The sequence below is a fragment of the Gasterosteus aculeatus genome, chromosome 11 (genome assembly GCF_964276395.1).
Source record: "Gasterosteus aculeatus chromosome 11, fGasAcu3.hap1.1, whole genome shotgun sequence".
Lineage (NCBI taxonomy): Eukaryota > Metazoa > Chordata > Actinopteri > Perciformes > Gasterosteidae > Gasterosteus > Gasterosteus aculeatus.
This window is the reverse complement of record NC_135699.1, coordinates 17,790,888-17,804,093: the sequence shown is the minus strand read 5'-3', so window position 1 is coordinate 17,804,093 and position 13,206 is coordinate 17,790,888. Positions and strand designations below refer to the sequence as shown.

Sequence of the window (13,206 nt, the reverse complement as noted above, 5' to 3'; positions counted from 1 at the left end):
TTTATTTATGTTACAGGTAGTTCAAGAATTCCAAATAATATAAAGTTAATTTTCCTTGTTTCAGGATCTGATGCGTGAAAAAATGATGAAGCACAAGTTCACTTCAAAGATTTATTATTAAATAAATAATCTATATTAAATCTGTTAAATATTTATCTTTTTGTCAGGAAAATTTAGAAACCTCTAAAAAGAAATAAGTATATGAAAATATTTAATTTAAAATAGAAATTGAGCAAAAATATTTTCAAATGAAGAATTAAATGTAACATTTTGTCAACAGAATGAACTTCAAAAGACTCAATAAAAACCTTCAGACGACCTTCTGAGTGTCTTTAAACTGAAAAGGTTCTCAAATATTCTCCCATATTCTATTTGGAAACTGAACGTGAAATTATATTTGCTAGAAGAAATCAGTTTATTCGGCGTGATATTTAATATTTAACAATGGCTGCTGTGACTTTCTGATATTAAACTGCTATTAAACCCTTAAACCGGAGTCGCCTCACTTCTTCTAGAAGAAATCCAGACTTTGATGTTTTATCTTTCAGGTTTCATTGCTTTCTTCAGCCTGAATGTGAACAAAGAGCAGAAGAATTCTGCTTTAAAGAACCTTTGCCACTAAACAACAACTCAAGTCAAACATAACACACCCTTTATTGCTTTTTAACATAAAACAAGTAGCCTTCACTGAAGTACTCACACGTCTGCTTTTCACTCCCCGAGACGGAAGTAGAGTTCGGTCAGAGGTCAGAGGTCGTTTCATCACACAACATCAGACGGACTGAAAGCTCCGAATCTCATTAAGAAAATTTAAAAGGTTCAGATCTCCAAAAAGGAAGAACTGCCCCCTGGTGGTCACAACAGAGAATGCTGTCGTAAAACACAATTGCACCAGTTATTAATCTGGGTTTTTGGATCAAAGATCTTCAGGCGGATTACGTCACCACGACGCCGACTGCAGAAGAAACGTTAAAACCAGGACGAATCTCACCGCAGTGTGCGTCTATGTGGCAAAGACAAGTGAAGGAAACACCTTCATGCATCCGAGTAAAACGCTCACCATGAATCTCTACCTGCAGCCATCGGTGTCTTTTCATTACAAACCGTCATTTTGCTGTCTCTAAAATCTGCTTCATCTTCAGTCCAAACACAAAAAGAAGATTTGAAGAGAAAGCAGTAAATTCCACAGTCCTCGCTCTGCCAATCCACGAGGGGGGGGGGGGGGGCTCACAGCAGCAGCTTGGGGGGCGCGCCGAAGTCCAACCTCTTCACCAGCCTGTCAAAGACACGCGTCACATGTCAGACACTGACTAGACAACATCTGGATGCGTAGTAGTGGTGGAAGTAAACGAGTACATCCACTGATACCCTCAGAACCCTGTCACCCCCCCCTCCGGGTCTCAATCTGTAAAGTGTTCTGTGTCGCTATAGAAACAGAAAGATCAGAGAAGTCAAATGTGGTTTCAGTGCAGAATAAGACAGTAAGTAGTTGAATTATTTTACCGCAAGTCTTACAAGCATTTGGCAAACAATAGAATCTTTATTTCCAACACTTGGGTCAACAAGTGTTTCCAAAGAAACGGACGATTCTATTGGTGTTAGAAGAATCTTCTTAAGACAAGTTTAGTTGTGGCGAGATTTTAAACGTCAGTTATCACAGTTCTGATGTACGAGGGTCGTCGGAAAGATGATGATGATCAGATGGTTAAAAGCTTCAATTTATCATTCATATCGTATTATTATGTTGAATTATTTGTAGAGAGATTTGAATGAGACGTGCAGAATCATTTGGAACAATGTGGAACTTTCAAACGCGCTGCGTTCAAGGACCGTCAGAAAGACAATTGTGGTCTAACAGTGTAGACGATCGGAGCGCTCCAGCTGTGGACCTTCCCCCTCTCACCCTGCGCCGTAGAGCCCGTTGGGGGGCCGTGTCTCCGAGCCGCCGCCGTGGCCCGGCGCCGCCCCCGCCCTGCGGCCCGCCGTCTGCTCCTGGACGAAGTCGCGACACGACGCCAGCTTGGACTCCAGGTTCTAAAGAGACAACAACATTCAGATGGTCCAGATGTGACGCACTGCCTCTTCAAACAAGTACTGGGTCAAAGGTCACCAGCGTGGTTCTCACCCCCACTTTTCTCAGCAGCTCCCCGACGATGTTCAGGGCGGAGATCCTGGCCGAGGGGGGGAGAGGATCCCCCCCCACTGTGAAAACCCCCACGAACAGATAAATGGAAGCAGAAAATAAATAAAAGATGAATAAAAGACGAATAGAACTCACCTCTGCTGACTGAGTCAAAGGACTCTGCTGAGGGTGGAGGTCTGAGTGGAGGCGCGGCGGCGTGGTGAGAGGACGGAGGCGAGTGTCTGTCCTCCGTCAGTTTGTCTGGCGGGGTGAGGGGGGGGGTCGGGAGACCTGCTGCGGGAGGGGAGGTGGAGGTGGGGGGGGCGTCTGTGATGGAGCTGCCTAAGGACGGCTTCCTGTCTTGAACCGGCTTCTGCTGCACCGCCAGCTCCTGCCTCAGGTCTGACACACGCACACGCATCATCTCACTGAGCTAAACATCGCTACATACCATCGGCTCACGGAACTGTAAATGCACCTCTGGCCTCGTCCTTCAGCCTCTGGACCGACTCCAGCAGGTTCTCCTTCTCGTCCAGCTCGCTCTCCAGGAAGGCGTTCCTCTCGATGACCTGGTTCATCCTCTGCTCAAAGTCCTCCAGAGACATGATGGTCGCCCTGAGACAGTAGGGACAGTAGGCGGGGTTTGGTGACACTTCCTGGTGGGGGGAGGGGAGGGGGGGCGATCGCAACCGGACAATACAGCATGTTCACGCTGTAGGGCTGATTGACAGGTCTCTCCGTGTACGTATCAACGCCTCCCTCTAAGCTAATGAAAACACCACCATCGTTATTCTCAGGTGACCTCACACGCTAATCAAAAACTACAGGCTTGTTTGCACATGCCGTCCTTCCCCCTTGGAGTGACCTCTGACCTCTTGGTCCGCTCCAGGTCGTCGTTGGCCTGCTCCAGCTCCCGGATGTACTTGTGGAGGTGGTCTCTGGCGGCGGTGGTCTCGGCCAGGTCTCCCTCCAGGCTGGAGATCTGCCGGTGGGCCTCCGAGTGCTGCGACTCGTACTTCTCCTGGACGACAAACGAGGGGAACATTGTGATTAAAAAGGATTTTACAGGTTTATTTAACGTTGGAATCAGTTTGAGGCTGTTCAGTGAAAACAGAATATAAAACATTCTGTTAACGGATAAAAGGAAACTGATTCCCACATTTATTGGTGTAAAAACATTCCTTTGGTGCAGACAAAACAGGAGGACATTGTTTATCCGACATGCAAATAGAGATATGAGCCTCACAGGGCCTTCGCCCAACGCCTAAAGCCTCTAGCTTCTGTTCAAACATTCGGTCAGCGGTTTCTATTATATAAATATCAAAACTGCTGTGGAAGAATCTTTTGTAACGTGTATGAAGACTTCAACATTTGTTGCTTATTAAGTATTAAGAATTTACTAACCTGTCTTTCCCTTCTTTGATAAAGTTACTAAACAAGCTTTCAGGCCGAAATACGTAACTACAAGTATCTTTTGTTAGCTAGGCGTTTATGTTTTTACGATTGATACGCCGCCCCCCCTTGTGATGACGGCAGAAAGCTTAAAAAAAATATGTTAAAAATGTGACAAAAGGGGACGAATGAACTGCGACACGATTGTTTTACGGAAGAGCCGACGTCTCCTCGAGACCAGCAGCAGGACGGAGACATCAGCTGCCTTCTGCAGCCCTGAATCAATCCTCTGTGTGTGTGTGTGTATATGTGTGTGTGTGTTTCACGAATAGGGAAATCTGCAGTCAAATCCAGCTTAACGGGCGATCCGCCGGTTGAACATTATCAGAAGAACACGGACGCCTTTGACAGAAGTTTTATGTTGTAAAAACGTTTACGACAAACCAGGTGGAAAACAACATATTTTATCTGCATCCTCTGTAGTGACCAGCAGGGGGCGACTCCTCTGCTCCCATAGACGTCTATGAGGAAATGACTCTACTTCTCTGTAGTGACCAGCAGGGGGCGACTCCTCTGCTCCCATAGACGTCTATGAGGAAATGACTCTACTTCTCTGTAGTGACCAGCAGGGGGCGACTCCTCTGCTCCCATAGACGTCTATGAGGAAATGACTCTACTTCTCTGTAGTGACCAGCAGGGGGCAACTCCTCTGCTCCCATAGACGTCTATGAGGAAATGACTCTACTTCTCTGTAGTGACCAGCAGGGGGCAACTCCTCTGCTCCCATAGACGTCTATGAGGAAATGACTCTACTTCTCTGTAGTGACCAGCAGGGGGCGACTCCTCTGCTCCCATAGACGTCTATGAGGAAATGACTCTGCTTCTCTGTAGTGACCAGCAGGGGGCGACTCCTCTGCTCCCATATACGTCTATGAGGAAATGACTCTACTTCTCTGTAGTGACCAGCAGGGGGCGACTCCTCTGCTCCCATAGACGTCTATGAGGAAATGACTCTACTTCTCTGTAGTGACCAGCAGGGGGCGACTCCTCTGCTCCCAAAGACGTCTATGAGGAAATGACTCTACTTCTCTGTAGTGACCAGCAGGGGGCGACTCCTCTGCTCCCATAGACGTCTATGAGGAAATGACTCTACTTCTCTGTAGTGACCAGCAGGGGGCGACTCCTCTGCTCCCATAGACGTCTATGAGGAAATGACTACTTCTCTCTTGATTTATTCCCTCAGTAAACATTGTAAACATGAGTTTATGGTCTCAGTCTCTAGTTTGAAGTCTTCTTCAATACAACATGATGTTCATTTAGTGGATTATGGGCCATTTAGAGTCAAACAGACCATATAGCAGGGGGCGCTTTAGGGCGGGGCTACACGCTGATTGACAGGTCACTACCAGAGATGTATACGGCAGCTCTACTTCCTCCTCAGTCCTAATAAGGTAACTTCCTGTTCACCAATTGGCAAAATGGCGACAACAAATCAACCACGATGCTTCGCAGCACCAGTCCACAAACCAACAAGAGACGTCACCACGGCGGCGTGTACGTCTTCTCCTCCTCGCTGCCGTCACTGATGATGTCACGTGTACCTTGTAGTTTTCCAGGTCCATGCGGAGGCGGCTGTTGGCCGACAATAGCTCGCGGTTTTGCGCCTCACAGTGTTTTAACTGCGCCTCCAGCTCCAGCTCGTAGTCCCGACTCATGAGCTGGAACTCCTGCAGCTCCTCCTGGGCCTCCTCCGCCCTGCAACACCCACAACAGGGTTGTTACGTTAGCGAAGGGAATCATTTCATCTGTTATCCAATTTGACCATCTTCCCACCAACCGCTGGCCGATCTGACGTTCACGGATCAAACACAAAAGTCGAGACACACAGAAAAGCGTTTAACAGGAAAACGCCTTGAGGTTCATGCTTGCTTTTCCTGCAGGAGTATCCAAACTCTATAAACCAGACTGTGCCAAAGGTTTGGATTATTTTCTCTGAGTTCATTACGGAGCCCCAGAAGTGCTGAAAGAATATACTTTTGTTGTATTTCCCACACAATCAGATTGGCACAAGATGTTAACTTATTAGAGCAAAATAATAACTTATTTAAGTTATATAACAAAATAAAAAAACATCATCTGTCGTTAAAACCATCAATTATCATCCATAAGATCAGCTATGAAGTGCAAAACTACTGAGAGTGTCCAGGAAAAGCTGAAAGCTGCGTCTCGTGTGCTTGTGATGAGGAGAGGGGCAGCAGGGATGGATGGGACAGGGGGGCTGGGGGGGCTGGGGGGGCACCTCTGTTGTTGTCTGGCAGCCAGGTCCTTCCAGTAATCCAGCTCTTCCTGCAGGGACCCGGACTCTGGAGGCCTCTGATCCCCCATGTCGTGTCCTCTCGCACACCAACGCTGCTCTGGAAGTCAAAACAGGGCGAGAAGAAAAGTTCTGTCAAATCCGTACAGAACTCCCTCGAGAAACGTGGGCGTATTTTTCTAAAGTAGCCACGAGTTAAAAGGAAAATAGTCATTTATCATACGAGGTGACTTGAAAGTATTCGTCAACATCTTCTCGTTAATTCGGCATAAGAGACAATATTTCAGATAAAGTGTCTCCCTCATTGTGGTCGTCACCGCCATTGACGGCGTCCCCGGTTCAGCGAGAAGACGCGTCACGTCGGGGAAATGCAGCAGATACATTAGAACGTTTTCTTGATATACGTCAGCCGAATTGAACACTAGATTCTACCAATTCGAAAGACCTATGTAATGTTTGTCGAACTGAATAAAAATGGATGACTCGAACCCCTCCTGATTTAAATGAGACATGATGTGAACGGAGTCTGGTCACAGGAAACTGAACCGAGAGGAAACGTCACCCAGGACATAACGGCTCATTTAGACCCGCGTATCAGAACCAACACCTGCTATCAAAAGCACCAGAGATACGCTCCCAACAATAAAGTGTCAACTCCACAGCGTGAAACATGCTTCTAGTTAGCTGCTTCAGCTAACGGAGTTTAGCGTTAACCGTTTAAAGCCCAGCGGACAAACGTAACACAGCTAACGTCAGAACTTACGATCAACAGTTAGTTTCGCCCGACGCAACGTTAAAAAACGGCGGATTAAATTATGAAATCCCCTTCGTGTGCTGGTGTGAAGTCCGACAGCGCGTTGCGGAGGTCAAACAGCGGCGAAAGCGTAAAAATAAAACTATAACGGACTTTGCGAGTTGGGAGCCGCGGTGTCCACCGTCTTGAAGGGACGTCGAACAATGCAAGCTGCCATTCATTTTGTCCGGACCGACCGACCAATCACAAGTCAGGAGACGGACCCGTTTGGCCGTTGCTATTAGTCCAACGCCCGCGTCAATCAAACAGTAGTGGGTGGGCTCGGCATCGACGTCCAATCAGAGGAGCTGCGTCTGTGAGGGAGGGGCGTGTCTTCACGGTCTAGACGTTGTGATGAGTTAATGGCACACAGTGTTAAATTGATATTGTCGGAGCCGTTCGTGATGTTTGCGTCCCGCGTGGTGTTTGCAGCCAGGCTCAGCTTGGCCCCGGCGGGTGTCAGTGTGACAGGGAGTCTACATACGGGGCCACAGGTGCACTTGACCGGGGCAATGATGCGTGGGTGACGCGGAGATCGCACGGTTTTTACCGCTAGTCAAGACGCACAGTGAGATCAGAGAGCAAATGCATATACGGTTGTGTTTCATAAAGTGTAAAAACTGATAAACGGGAACTTCACCCAAAGAAACGAAATACCTGGAATCTCTGTGTTAGCGAGTAAGGGACAAGAGTGGCTCACGAAAATCTGTCACCACACAAAACAAGGCTATAAATATTCATATTTATATGTATTCTATGATATCCATGAATATATTTGAAAACGAACTACACAAAATATTCAAACGAAATAAATCATTATTAATAATAATAATACAATTATAATAATGAGATAAAAACGTAAAAAACGTCAACTGTAAATTATATATTTACTCATGCATTGAATAACTCCCTCCTACAGTACTTGAATGCAACACAACAAAACTTCAACAAAACATCAATTTTATTTACATCAAATGATTAACAGAAAATAGACAGCATTACAATGTACTCATCTGCAGCCGTTTATTTCTCTTTCACAACATTTTGTATTAATCAGACACGACGGGTGTGTGTCTTCAGCGCAGGGCTTCCTTTGTGGTGCACGGCTTCTGAGTGAGGGATGCAACTGGCGTCCGACCACCTGACCGCATTCTGGTTGGGGGATCCTCACCTCCCGTCGGTGAGGTCAGAGGTCACACCGGGTCAACCCGTCCTTTTCAGGAGGGATTAACCGGGCCTATCTGATCCTGGTTAATCCCCACGCACCCTTATTCACACACAAACACCCACCAGTCCCCTCGGGCCTCGCTGCATGCGTTCAGGAAGCTCAGGGCTCTGTTTACCAACAAAATAGTTTAGCTTCTGACACTTTTCTGTAAACAAATCATTGAAGCATCACATTCACACAAGGTCTCAACAACATTTAATTTTTGTTTCAAACATGCAGATTTCCTACCCACAAAGGGCTGATGGGATATATGTCGTAACCCCGACAACAACTCTCAGGGTCATTTTAATCTATGACAAGCATGATATTGGTATAATAACAAAAGCACTTCATAGTAACGGGTCTGGTTCGAGTGTCGTGTTACATGATACGGTTTGGGGATGACAACTTACGAGATGTTTCAAGGAAGAGGACAGGATTCAGAGGACTAGGAGACAACACAACGCAGGTAGGATGGACCGATGAATGTAATAACATATTACACAATAAAACACGACAAGCCTTTCGTCCACATCGACAAAGCCCAACAAAAACATCAGCACAGCCGCCTCCCGACCTGAAAAGCTCCATTAAAACACGTTCATGGGCCTCGCTGCTGATCCTTCATCAACACACACACACACACACAATAAAAACTTCTAAACATTTCTCAATATTTTTCCTGAAACTTCATCGGACGCGTTGCAGCGTCGTCGGCTCATTCTCGCTCCCCAGTGGATGAACCCTCAAGAGCCCCCCGAGTCTTTAGACTCCTGAAAGATACATCCGTGCATCACACAAAGCACTCACATTTAAAAGAGTATACATAAATATACCTTTATATATTTACATATGGCATAGTATTGATGATTGATTGTTGCTCATAACCAATCAGTCAACCAATCACAGCAAGCAAGAGAAGGCACAGCCAGTGTGAAGCAGAACCGAAGTCGGGTTGGTACCAACTGTAAACAGCTCGTGCTGTTGCCAGATCTCACTTCCTGTAGATGGACACTTTCTAGTGTCTCCAAACTTACGGCAAACATTTGTGATCCCAACAGGAAGGAATGTTTTTTTGTGCTTTTTATTATTGAGCTTTTGTACCAAGAAATATCCCAATCTGTCTCGCCATGTGACCAGCAGCTTCATGCTTCCCGGAGGATGAATTATTATTTATGAGTGGAAGGGTTTGTTCAATCTAACACTGCAAAGCTCTAAAAATAACGTTCTTTTGCCCCTGATACATTCTTTAATTATAGTTTCATTTTGCCCGCAGGCCCTATTTAACAAATAGAGCCTACGGTTTAAAGTGGTGAGTTTGACGGGTTTCTCTCGTCATTTTGGCTTTTTTGCATCTGATGAGCAGGACGTGAACATATATTGACTGAAAAGGACTCTGGGAGACACCTGTCAATCAGCATGTAGCGTCCCCTGCTTTAAGGTCTGTTTGACTCTAAATGGACCATAATTCACTAAATGAACATCACGCTGTGTTGAAGAAGACTTGAAACTAGAGACTGAGACCATAAACTCATGTTTACAACGTTTACTGAGGGAATAAATCAACAGAGAAGTAGAGTCATTTCCTCATAGACGTCTATGGGAGCAGAGGAGTCGCCCCCTGCTGGTCACTACAGAGAAGTAGAGTCATTTCCTCATAGACGTCTATGGGAGCAGAGGAGTCGCCCCCTGCTGGTCACTACAGAGAAGTAGAGTCATTTCCTCATAGACGTCTATGGGAGCAGAGGAGTCGCCCCCTGCTGGTCACCACAGAGAAGTAGAGTCATTTCCTCATAGACGTCTATGGGAGCAGAGGAGTCGCCCCCTGCTGGTCACTACAGAGAAGTAGAGTCATTTCCTCATAGACGTCTATGGGAGCAGAGGAGTCGCCCCCTGCTGGTCACTACAGAGAAGTAGAGTCATTTCCTCATAGACGTCTATGGGAGCAGAGGAGTCGCCCCCTGCTGGTCACTACAGAGAAGTAGAGTCATTTCCTCATAGACGTCTATGGGAGCAGAGGAGTCACCCCCTGCTGGTCACTGCAGAGAATGCAGCTGAAACACACTGCAGATCCAAAAGTTGGCCTTGGCCAACTTTATCCAAAGTGTATTTGTGGGTAAATGGTATTTAGTCTTCAGGCAGAAAAAGGTTTGAATATAATTATAAATATTCAGCACATGAATTAAACGTTATTAAAAAGAAAGTTTTTTTTCTTTTTCTTTTTTTTTTCAGTTTCCAACCCCTCTGAAAAAGGACTGACAGACATCCTCCTCCTCTTCTTCCTCCTCCTCCTCCCCTCTAGTTTTTCCTCTGGTTCTGATCCTTCTTCCTGGCCAGCCGGGCCTCACGTATCTCCAGCAGGGTCTTGCGGGGGTCCATGACGAAGGCCACTGCCACGGCGGCGGTGCCGTCGCCGCTCTGCCGGGAGAAGCAGAGGAAGGAGGCCCAGAGGAAGGCGCAGCAGCCCATGAAGGCCGTCCGCATGTACAACGGCATCAGGACAAAGTTCAAAAACTGTGAGGGGGGGGCAGAAAAACGGACATATACAATCAAACCTCCTTTCATAAGTATCGACTCCCAGATTTGTTGTGTTAGTGCCAATTTGGTTGTGTCCATCTGGAGGTAGAGACCTGTCAATCAGTTAGCCCCGCCCTAAATCATCCTCTGCGTTACGGTCTGTTTCACTGATGATTTACTAAATGAACATGATGCTGCATTGAAGAACAGTTGTTGCTGTCATCTCTACCCTAAAGGCCTTTTAAATCGCCTTTAAATCTATTAACAAAAGTCAGACATTAATGGGCACAAAACAGAAACCTTTTGTCATGTTTACCTGCATGAAAGGCCAGTACATGAGTCCCGTCTGGAAGAGAAGAGAAGATCATCACGACTGACATCACACAATCACATAAAAATCTCTGCCTTGAAGTAATTATTAAAAGAGATCAAAGTTCATATAATTATCTCCATAATAAACTGTGAGGAAACTGAGAAACTGGCTTTGGATGCTTTGAGCTTCTTATTAATCAAAACATGCTAATCGTGTATAATCCCCTTGAAATAAAGAAGCAACACTCTGCAAGCTTCCCCCATTTTAGGAATTTTATGTGATTGACAGCATGTGATTCCGGCTGTGAACGTTAGACGACCTTTTTAGAAGGTGAACTGTGATTATTCTGCTGGTTACATTACATAAGAGCCTACAGGGGATAAACGTTTTTTGGTGCGTTTGATGTCATTTTGTGTGGTTCGTTAATTGTTTTGTGTCTTTTTGTGGTTTTGTGTGTCTCTTTGGCTGTTTGAAGTATTTAAGATTACTGAAGCTGGAGCTTTTCTACACTTCAGGTAAAATTAGATGAAGTACATGATGACTTATTATTGTTCTCCATTACATCAGCATGATGATTCACATCTGGCGGAACTCATCTGTTTCATCGCTGGCTGCTCGCGATTGAAATATCCGATTTGCTGCCGGGCGTCTTGCCACTGCGCAGACGCATCATGCGCCATAATCTATCTTAATCTGGTGGTGAGGTCGCGCCGTGTGTGCGTGTGGAGGGCAAGGTGACTCCCTGTGACTTCACTCAATGCTGCCTAGGCCTCACTCACCTTCCACGTGTTGAAAAACTTCTCCCTCCAGTCTTCAAAAATGTCCTCCTTTCCCTCCAAGAAGCTCACTCCTGCAGGGCAAGAGGACACGTTTTACGCAGAGTTTGGCGATGCGTTGTGCGCCATTACGCACAGTTAAAACGCGTGTTATGACTCCTCACCTTGACCCACATGGGGTTTGATTTAGAGATTTTGTCTTCGCGTAATGCACTAAGAGATGTTTACCTGTGTAGAAGACACTCGTGGCCAAAGGCGACGCGAAGCTTTGGTCCAACAGGAGTTTGCGGAACACCATCGCCGCGGACTTCCCGGGAAAACGCCTCTCCAGGGCGCGCAGCCAGAAGTAGTTGAAGTTTCCATGGAAACTGGTGGCTACAATGGCCACGTCGCGGGTGTGCTTCCAGTCCATGCGCTCCTCCTGCGCGATGAGCTGATGGACCAGGTCGCCGCCGGCGAATAAGCACCCGTACAAAGTGACGTTGGCGAGCCAGGGGAACCGTTTGGCGGCTTCTTTCAGGACCGCTGTCCTCATTTTAGAAAGCTGGACGGGGTGGATGGGAAGGGGTCGGGGGTGGGGGGGGGCGGCTGTCTCCCTAAGTGATGCAGCACGCTCCCTCAAACGGATGAAACGACGCAAGAACAGCGGCTAAAAGGATCGGACTCGGCCTGCATGTCAGTCTGACGTAATCCACCTGCGCGCGGTGTAGTAAAAGGAGGGGGGGGGGGGTGGGGGGGATTAGCCGGCAGCACGAATATCACAAATGATCAGATCGCAAATAGATAAAGTTTCTTAAACGCTCCCATCGGCTCGTGCGTAAAAGCGTTCCATGGCACCGCTGTGGTCACGTTGGAGACGTTGGAGCCGTCGGAGCGGCTTCTCCGCTGCGTCCTGGAGCTTCGTGTGTAAAATGGCTCCGATCCGCCTGCGCTGAATGAAACGCACTGTGCAACGTGAATATGAAATCTGGATAATTCCGTCTGCTATCTGCTCGGAGTGCAGCTCCCAACAAATCCTGCGGGTCACGCGCTAATCCAAGGATTGTCCCGGGCCCGACTACGTCACCGCGGGACGGCGCACAGCTGCAAACCCCGCTCTCTGTCTCCCTTTGTCGTTTCAATCAATAAACTTATTTTGGACGTATAGAAAGTAGTGTTATTGTCCGAAGTTAAGTAATATAAACTGGTGGTAACTAAAGGGGCACTGCAGCCCATGTTATGTGAATACATGTTGCTCATTTAACAGTAACACGTGAATAAACTGCACAAAATAGATGCTCTCTCTGATCCATTAAACGTGGATTTTTATTGGCACTTGCAGCCCCCATTAAAACCAGTAGAGGACGGGGTCCCTCCACACAGGGCCAATCAGCTTACCTGTCACCTGCACGTAACGCTTTGTGTTTATGTGCACGAGACACCTGACATAATGAATATACAATACATCTTTGTTACCACATTTTGGGCATAAGGTCTAATAATAAGTGTTTTATTAAAATAAGCCAATTTTTTTGTAAGATCTTAAGATATATAAATACATCGAGTTCTTCATGAGGAAATACTTAAAAACGTGATTAACGCGATGAAGTTAAATGCGTGTATGTGATAGTGACACATATAACATATAATATACAACATATACATACAGTGTAGAATCAAATAAACACACAATAACTAACATGTAGCATATTTGTGCACACATCAACTCGTTTCATCAGTTCCACCCTTATTCATCTTGTTGCCGAGGAAGGGGAGAGTCGTCCAATCCTCTC

At 46.4% G+C, this 13,206-nt stretch overlaps 2 protein-coding genes across 4 annotated transcripts; both read right to left on the bottom strand.

The window, feature by feature from the left end:
- Positions 1-635: 635 nt before the first annotated feature.
- On the bottom strand, positions 636-6,839 carry LOC120828059 (nuclear distribution protein nudE homolog 1-like). 3 transcript variants are annotated; one of them, XM_040191377.2, is made up of 9 exons: positions 6,736-6,839; positions 5,814-5,928; positions 5,116-5,269; positions 2,995-3,143; positions 2,601-2,737; positions 2,279-2,524; positions 2,126-2,202; positions 1,904-2,034; positions 636-1,276 (listed from the first exon to the last, which is right to left on the bottom strand). In XM_040191377.2, the coding sequence occupies exons 1-9, from the start codon at positions 6,797-6,799 to the stop codon at positions 1,228-1,230; spliced, it is 1,122 nt and encodes a 373-aa protein (XP_040047311.2). In that variant the 5' UTR covers positions 6,800-6,839; the 3' UTR covers positions 636-1,227. The 3 variants fall into 3 exon arrangements, with proteins under 3 accessions (XP_040047311.2, XP_077940315.1, XP_077940316.1); XM_078084189.1 differs by having other exon boundaries at positions 6,592-6,834; XM_078084190.1 differs by having other exon boundaries at positions 5,814-5,923; positions 6,592-6,801.
- A 650-nt stretch (positions 6,840-7,489) lies between these two features.
- Positions 7,490-13,187, bottom strand: mpv17l (MPV17 mitochondrial membrane protein like). Its single transcript, XM_040190921.2, has 4 exons — positions 11,663-13,187; positions 11,438-11,508; positions 10,662-10,691; positions 7,490-10,342 (listed from the first exon to the last, which is right to left on the bottom strand). Exons 1-4 carry the CDS (start codon positions 11,967-11,969, stop codon positions 10,127-10,129), a joined length of 624 nt encoding a protein of 207 aa, XP_040046855.2. The 5' UTR covers positions 11,970-13,187; the 3' UTR covers positions 7,490-10,126.
- Between the last annotated feature and the right edge of the window lie 19 nt (positions 13,188-13,206).